The following is an 8389-nucleotide window of genomic DNA, read 5'->3' as shown; positions in this document are numbered from 1 at the left end:
GGGGGGGGGGGGGGGGGGGGGGGGGGGGGGGGGTAAGAGTATAAGACTCCTTAGAGGAATCCTACCAGAACTGAAATAATGCTTAAGGAGTGCTGAGGAAACAAAGGCAGGGGAAATTCATGCAGGCTATCTAGATCTCTACTTATGCTAGACAGGAGTCTGGAGGGGTAAGCACCAGTCCTGGGGTCCTATGGCAACAAGATCCCTTTCCAGGCAGGAAGGGGAAACTGATAAAAAGCCTGCAATCAGGAAGCATTCCAGAGAATCCAAGGGAAAGCTAATCCTAGAGCAACAAAAGGCAAAGGCTGGCTCAACAGCAGTCACAGCCTGGGGGATCCAAACAGCAGCCTGGTGAGACTCCACAAGGCATGTGCAAAAGATTCTCAGCTTCATGAAGGAACATTATAGAAAACCAAATGATACACATAACCAAAACCCAAAAAAACCAAAACAAAATGGTATCTGGTCTTAGCATTAAAGGTAGCATAAGATCATTTTAGAACCCTTTATAATAAGATGAAACTTGAATTTTATAGTGAAACCTTAAAGTTAGTTCTCCTTTCACAACATGTCATTAAAAAACAAACAAAAAAAAACTTTAAAACTATGATTAATACTTTTTTATAGAACCTGTTAGAACAAGACATTTGTTGAGCTTCAGCTACATCACCTAGAGAAGCTTCACTGTCAGCACAGAACCCCTCTTTAAAAAGCTTTAATTACAAAAATACTACCTGCAACAATATTTGTAAGGCGTAAAAGTCAAGTTTAACCAGCCACACTCCCCACACAAACATGAACTCCCATAATTTCAGGGTTTCACCAAAACTAGATTTAAAAGGTTGTATGCGAATTATGTTGGTTAGCAAGCTACACTTACTTTAAAAATAAATGACACGCCAGTATTTTAGGTGTTTTAATATAACCGATATATAAATGCAGACAGAGAACATTGCGTGGCAGTAAATACATCCCTTCCTTCACAGAAGTGCCCAAGATCCCTCAAAAGCCAGAATACCCAAATATCTGGGTATTATGTCAAATTTGTGATGCTTCCCTTCCCCGTCTAACCCTTGGATCCCCCATCTAAATGCTGCCTCCACATTAAGACCAACTCTACACTAGGAAGCTTTGCCAGTTAAGTGTGGGGAGGAGAGGCCAGAGAAGTTGCACCTCCTCACAGCCACAGAGTGCTTCTTATTAGTTTAGTTTGTTGTTAAGGAAGGTGCAGCTAGGCTGGGGGGGGGGGAAGGTCCACACAAAGTGCGTGTCCACTAGGGGGCTTTGCCAGTCACAGGGATGCCTGCGTAGGCTCTAAACAAATGGTGAGTTAAAAAAAAAAAAAAAAAGGAGGCGTGGCGATTACACATAAAATGAATGGAAATGTACCAGTATATGTAGCGCATGTTCTACACAATGACATGCTCCAATAACTGGGAAAATAAAGAGAGCAGAAACATAACAACACAGCCCTACTACAGATATGCATGTTCACGTCAAGAGATGCCAGAATACGAGAGGGAGCATGCAGATGGGAGCGTTCAAACTTCAGCTCTCTGCTAATGGTAAAAATTGCTGCATTAAGAGCCTAGGCTAAGGTCCTACAGGCTAAGCAAAAGATAGCAGAGAAACACAGGCTGCGCACACAGCTCGGGAAGTCTGAATACCAACCATTCACCTTGTGCTCACACTGTGCTCTCTTGGTCCTGCCTACATTAGAGATGCAAGAAAAAAAAACAAAAAAACCACTCATTGCTGCCTTCATACTTAACTGCCTGGGGTTTTAGGGGCACCTCCACACCTGGCTGCTGCCCCCACTCATAGCAGAGGAGCAGAACTTGAGATCAGTGGTGGCAGCAGCTGAGAGCTGGATCCGTGGAGCTCAACTGGTGCTGGCAAGGGTGGAAAATTTTTTGACAGTCTCCCATGGGGCATACTTTTTCGGAAGAGGTGGGAGAAATAAATCCTTGGGAAGCAAGGCCTGCGGGCAGCCACCCCTGCTCCGGGCTGCATGGGGGAGGCAGGGCGCCCTATACCCAGGCACATAGGGAGAGGGGGGAAAGTGCTGCCACCAAATGTTGGCACCAGCTAAGGGTGGGGCAGGGGGTGCTTTTGTGCCCAGGGGCCCACCCGAGGTGGCACTAGCGGCCCAGACCAGGAGCTAGGTGCTCTGGGGATGGGGGGGGAAGAGGAAGGAAGGGGGGAATAAATGTAGCTGAAACCCGACTGGCAACTTGACTCAAACTCGCCCATCTAAGAAACTGACAGGAGAGACACTCCCCCGCGACATGCACACGTGCACCGACCCGACGGGCCGGGCCGGGCCGGGCCGGAGGTGACCAGGAAGCGGCCGGTCGCCGCCGCGTGGGCAGGGAGGGGACGTGCGGGGCCCAGCACTCACCCTCTGCATGACTTTCAGGATCAAAGCCAGCTCGTAGCGAGGCTTGGCGCGGGCGGGCGGTGCCTGTAGCGGGCCCGGCTGTGCACACGGGCACACAGGAACAGGAGCGCCGGCGCTGCTGCTTAAACGGCTCCGGGCTCTGTGTAGGATCCGCCCGCTCCGGCCGGCTCCGCCCCCCAGCCGAGGCGCGCTGCCAGCCGAGCCTCGCCCCCCCCTGCCCCCCACACACCCGGTGCGCGGGAGGGGCTCCGTGGCCGCGTGTTCCAGAAACATCCCGGCGGCTAGGGAGGGACCCCCGCTGCGCGCACACACACACCCTAAACACACCCCTGCTACATGCACACGCATGCACCCTAACACTAGGTGGCCATCAGGACTGCCCTCTGTTCTCTATTGATACGAAACGGGGCGCCTTTATGTCCTCAATTTTTCTCTTGAAGAGAACAATTTTTCTTCAAGAGAAAAATAGAGGACATGAAGGTGTTGGGTTGCATATCAACAGAGGACAGAGTAAGCAGACAATCGGAATGTCTTCTATGGTGGTCACCCTACCCATGAATGCCTCATGCCCCCAGAGGCAGGGGTAGGGGTGTGGCGGCCGCAGCGGTGGCGGGGGCAGGCTGAACGGGGACCTCCCACAGGTGGGCACAGCAGCGTCAGCAGCTGGCAGAGATGGGGTGCACCGCCAAGTTCAGGTGGTGCACATGTAGCCGTGTGCACCCCCTACGCATTGCCAATGACCCTACCTAACACCACCCCCCCGCTACACACACACACCCTAGCACCCGCCTACTACAAACACACACACACACACACACACACACATTTTGTCCCTTATCTCAACACAGGCACACAGCCTGTGCCTCCCCCCCCCCCCCCCCCCCCCCAAAACACACAGACAACCTGTGCTTCAACTCCTCCAACATATGTGCCCCACCTCCCCCATGTTGCAGGGGGTTGCAATTTGTTGCATTTGCGTTGGTCTAATAAAAGATATCAAATTCACCCAAGGAACCTTGTCTGCCACCTCCCCCAAACACACACACAACCTGTGCCTCGACTCCCCCCCCCCACACACACACACACACACGCTTGTGCCTTAATTCCCTTCCACATGCACACAACCTATGCCTCGACTCCCCCATGGTAGACACCCCCCAGTGCCAAAACACCTGTATCCCACACACACCCCTCAGATATTCCCTGACACTGTCCCATCCCCCAATATGCACAAGCACATGCACACTACAGTGCCCATACCATTCCTACCTCATAAACTCTAACACCTCCACCATGTTGGGTTTCCCAAAATTTAAACCTGGCCCTTGTTGCTGCTAACTGGTGCCCGGCAGAAAGGTTACAGATGTTTGGGGTGGCAGAGGGCTTAGTAATGCCAGTCTGTAGGATGTCAGGGTCACTGACCATAGTTTTCATGCCACTGAGAGGAAGTGTATCTGTGGGTGAGGTGTGTCACACACAAGTGTGTGCATCTGTGGGTGAGAGGTGTCACACGAGTATTTGTGAGTTGGGGACATTACAGGCACTAAGTTATTCCTGTTTTGTTTTGGGTTTTTTTGCGGGGAGGGAACACACATTAATTTTATATATGAATTTTTCTGGACCATAAAGAGAGGGGATGTTGGGGAGAAGGTATCTGTATGTTACTGGCAGGAAGTATATGTGTGGCTAGTGTCATTGAACCTGATGGATGTGCATGGGTCTGCATGTCTCTAGGGAAGATGTGTGTAACAGCCAGCCAGTGACGTGCCTGCATACTAGAAATGGGGGGGAAGGGGACAATGGCCAATTCTGTCTTTTCTGACCCAGCTGCTGGGCTCTCTGGATGCAACTGCAACAAGATCTTTCTTTCTCTCCGCCTGGTTGTAGGACTAGCACAAAGCTCCTCTTCAGGTCAAGTGCTGCAGGGGGAGCAATGGAGCAGGCCGGTTGCTCAGAAGGAGGTGGGGAGACAGCAGAGCTGTTGGGCTCTGCCTGGAGCTGTGTTTGTTGCTAGGGAGAGGGAAGGTGGGGGTGAAAGAAAGCTCTGCCTGCTTCCTATAGCAACTCAGGTTAGCAGCTCTACCTCAGGAGAAGGGGAGCCAGGAAGCCAATAAAAGGGACAGTAATAACCCACATCCCACAGATACAGACAACCATTAACAAACACCATTACCACAGGGACACATCACTATGCCAAACCTCCGTATAACTATGCCAAACCTCTGTATATGTTCCTTTGAGCCAAAGGCTAGGGACAGAAGTTACACATAAACCAGTTTAACTGATCAGAAACTGATTTGAACCTGTAACAGAACATAAGTTCAGTGCACATAAACCAGTTTCAAAATGGCCCAAACTGGTTTAAGATAAACCTGGTTGAATGCAGTATCAGACTTAACTGATTTAGGTGAAACCAGTTTATGGAACTTCTGTCCCAGACCCCTTCCTGGGTTAAACCAGAGTCCCCCAGCATCCCAGCATGCTTTCCAGCCCTGGGCTGGGCTGGGCTGGGCTGGGCTGTCTGCAGGCCTGGTCCCACCCCTCTGCTCTCTAGCCAGAGCAGGGTTGGGGCATGGTCCCCAAAGGCTAAGGGGGCAGGGAAGGGGTTTATTCCCCACTCTCTCTCCTCTCCCCCCAGGGACCACAGATGTGGTCTGCCTGGCCAGGCGGAGCAGCCCCTGTCAGGGTAAGCCCCCGCCTTGCCACTACAGTGGCAGGGGTTGTGGCGTGGCCACAGGACCAGGGCCTTTCCCAGCTGGCTGGAGGTCTGTGACAGCCCGGCTCGGCACGCACAGGTAGCGGCTGTCACAGAGGTGACAGTGCTGTAGCTGTGGGCGTGCGCCTTGGCAGCCAGACTGGCGACACAGGACCTGTTAATCGTGCCCATGGCTGCCCAAGCCAGCTCAGAGGTGCTGGTGGGGGCTCATGTCTGCAGCTGCCACCATCGCCACTGCCATACCCTTGCACAGTGCTTGCTTGTCCACACTGCGCAAGAGCTGCTGCAGCAGCAGCTGCGGACAAACAAGCCCTCATGGCAGGCACCACACTGGGCCAGGCTGTCATGGAGCTGCAGCCAGCCGGGAACGGAGCCACAGCCAGCTGGGAAGGGCGCTCTCTGCGGGCCTTGACCAGAGCTGAATAGAGCTGGCTGTGGGGGCTGTGGAGGGTGGGCACAGAAGGGTCGGCCCAGGCTGCTCGGGCAGGGCCTTTCCCAGTCAGCTGTGACTCCATGACAGCCAAGCCCAGCCTGGGCACAGGGAGCCTGGAGCAATCTGGCCACACAGCTCCCACAGCCCCCAGCTCCCGCATCCAGCTGGGAAGGGCCCTGCCCCACCCTGCCATCCACATGCCATGCCTAGGGCTAGGGCTGGGGCAGGACCCTTCCCAGCCAGAGGTGAGGTTCAGGCTGGGGCAGCGGGAGCTGTGTGCCCAGATTGCTCCTGGTTCCTGGGTCAGCTTGTCATGAAGCTGCTGTGGAGGGCAGGGCTCTCCCACCTCCTCCTCCTGCCCTGCCATGGGGCAGAGGGGGGATGGGGAGGCTCTGTGCAGCTCTGCTTGGGGCTCAGGGCTGGAGGGGCACAGTGCTGGGCCCCACTGGGGGGGGCGGGAACCTGTGCTCCCAGCTCCCTGCACCGAGTCTGGGCCAAGCTGTCAGGGAGCTACTACATCAGGCAAGGCTTTTCCCCTCCTCCCTGCCTGCCTTGCCCCCTACTCTTGCTGCTTGGTTCCAGCCAGGGGCCAGAGTCTGACCATGCTCCCTCTCTCCCCCCACCCTCCAACCCTGTCCATCATAAAGCCTGGCATGGGCTGCCTCCCCCCTCCCCCTCCAGGCACAGCCCGGCTGGGGTCCCTGCAGGCCAGGGTGGGGATTTAGACTCTTCCCCAATCAGTTACGCTGTCCCCCCCATCCCAATCCTCCCTTGGCCACTGCCAAAGGGAAGGGAGAGCTCACTCTAGAGCCCTCCGGCTTCTGGCCTGAGCTGCTACAGGCATGTGAAAGCATTTCTGGAATCAAAAGTGAATATCTATTCACTTGCAAATCAGTTCAATCTACAGAGGTTAGACTAACCTGCAAAGTTTAAAGCAATTCAGTCTTCAGCTTTTTGTTGTCTGTACTTAGTCAGAGAGAACTACATGTTCAACTCCTACATCCCTGGTACTCTATAGGCACTCACACTTGTGCCTAAAATCCTTCACACGTGCATGCATACAGCTTTCTGTGAAGCCCCTGACTTGCATACAGACCATCAGTACTGAGCCCTCTGCCACCCCAAACACCTATAACCCTTCTCCTGAGCACTGGTTGGCAGCAACAAGGGCTGGGTTCAAATTTTGGGATACCTAATAAGTTTTCCCTGTGGCTGGAGCCCTCACACAGAAATCTGGGATCACTGAATTTGGCTGGGGTGTCAGACATAAACAAAAGCCCCTTGCAAGCAGTGTAAACACAAAAAGACAGATTTACTACAGAAAATAAAGACAGGGAAAACAAAGGAAAGCACCAAATGCAATTTGAAACACTATCAGCTACAAGGCGTAGTCTATAAGGGGTTAGCTCTGGGGCCTGCACTCGTATACTCATATCTGTCCCTTGGGGGGGTCAAATCGGGGCAACCACCCCGGGCCCCACAGGTACGTGCCAAGGGCGCCACCACTCCACACAACCACTGTACGCCACCAGCTTCGTGCGCCCGCTGCTTGCCACCCCCACCAACCCCTCCCCCCACACAGGTTCCACATAGGCTGATATGCCCCAGGCCCCACACACCCCTAGGGTCGGCTCTACCTATACCTGTCCTCCAGCAATAGGCTGGATGGGATGGCCCACCCCAGAGTCCTATGAGCTGCTTCTTGGGGTTCACTGCACCTCCAGGAGGTGCAACCTTCTGCGTTGCAAGGGGCCCCTCGTTGCTCCCTGGGGAGTTTGTAGGGCACCAATCTCCACTTCCATGTGGTGGCTTTGAGAGGTTGTCTGCAGCTCCTTTCAACATACTGTACCCCAAAATTCCTAGTCCCGATCCCCAGCTCTGCTGGGCAGAAAAATGCAAACGAACTCAAGGGACAGATCTATCAGTGCTCGGCCTGGACTAACCAACAAAAGCAGGCCCAGCCTATCTGCACTGGGCCTAGACTGAGCAAAAGAAGAACCAGACCTACCCTGCACCAAGGCCTGAGCCAAACAACAGAACATGCCAGGCTTCTCACCCTGGCCCAAATTGTGCCAGGTCCCACCCTGGCCCAAATCTGCCAGCAAAACAAACAGCTGGGGTTCAGCTACATAGCTAGGTTGAACCAAAAGAAGTTGCAAAAGCAATAAATGTGCCAGGCCCTCAGCCTTGGCCCAAAACATGCCACGTTTTTAATCCTGGCCCAAACCTGCCAGCAATACTGCCAGGCTCCAACCCTGGTCAGCACCCTCCAGAGCTTAATACCCACACAGTATTATCCTACTCAAAACCCAGGAAAAATGGGAAAAGAGGGAGAGAACCTGTGTTCCAAATTAAGATACACTTTCTCTACCTTTACCTCGCCTTTCTTGCCTACGTGTGGACAGCCTTGCTTCTTTCCAGATCCCAAGCAGAAATGAGGATATAAGGAGCAGTGGTCCCAAGCTGCAGCAAGGGAAGTTTAGGTTAGATATTAGGAAAAAATTCTCTCACTAGAAGGGTAATAAAGCACTGGAACAGGTTACCCAGAGAGGTTGTGGAATCTCCATGTTTGGAGGTTTTTAAAACCTGGCTAGACAAAACTTTGGCTGGGATAATCTAGTTGAGAATGGTCCTGCTTTGAGCAGGGGGGTGGACTAGATGACCTTCTGAGGTCCATTCCAGTCCTAATTTTCTATTATTTTGAAACAAGATAGAGAAAACCATGAGTATATATAGCAAAGCAGATACAAAAAACAAAACAAAAAATACAATCATATTTAAACTAAAGCCATATACACAACAGACTTTGCAATACAAAATGGCCTATACATTTTTTGTG

General features: G+C 52.8%; 2 protein-coding genes across 2 annotated transcripts in view; both read right to left on the bottom strand.

Annotated features, from left to right (window-relative positions):
• The window catches only part of SLC5A3 (solute carrier family 5 member 3), a 12915-nt gene extending 10377 nt beyond the window's left edge, over positions 1-2538 (bottom strand). Inside the window, exon 1 of the mRNA XM_014520846.2 lies at positions 2402-2538. The gene's annotated coding sequence lies outside the window, so the exon portion shown is untranslated. The remainder of the gene's footprint in view (positions 1-2401) is intronic.
• The window catches only part of MRPS6 (mitochondrial ribosomal protein S6), a 62343-nt gene extending 58647 nt beyond the window's left edge, over positions 1-3696 (bottom strand). The window contains exons 1-3 of the mRNA XM_025206533.1: positions 3671-3696; positions 2402-2682; positions 1679-1710 (exon numbers count right to left, since the gene is read on the bottom strand). Of these exons, the coding sequence (XP_025062318.1) occupies positions 1679-1710; positions 2402-2682; positions 3671-3696 (339 nt within the window). The remainder of the gene's footprint in view (positions 1-1678; positions 1711-2401; positions 2683-3670) is intronic.
• Between the last annotated feature and the right edge of the window lie 4693 nt (positions 3697-8389).

Source organism: Alligator sinensis, unplaced genomic scaffold (assembly GCF_000455745.1).
Source record: "Alligator sinensis unplaced genomic scaffold, ASM45574v1 scaffold966_1, whole genome shotgun sequence".
In the NCBI taxonomy this organism is placed as follows: Eukaryota; Metazoa; Chordata; order Crocodylia; family Alligatoridae; genus Alligator; species Alligator sinensis.
The sequence above is the reverse complement of the archived record's forward strand: the minus strand, read 5'-3'. Positions and strand labels throughout refer to the sequence as shown.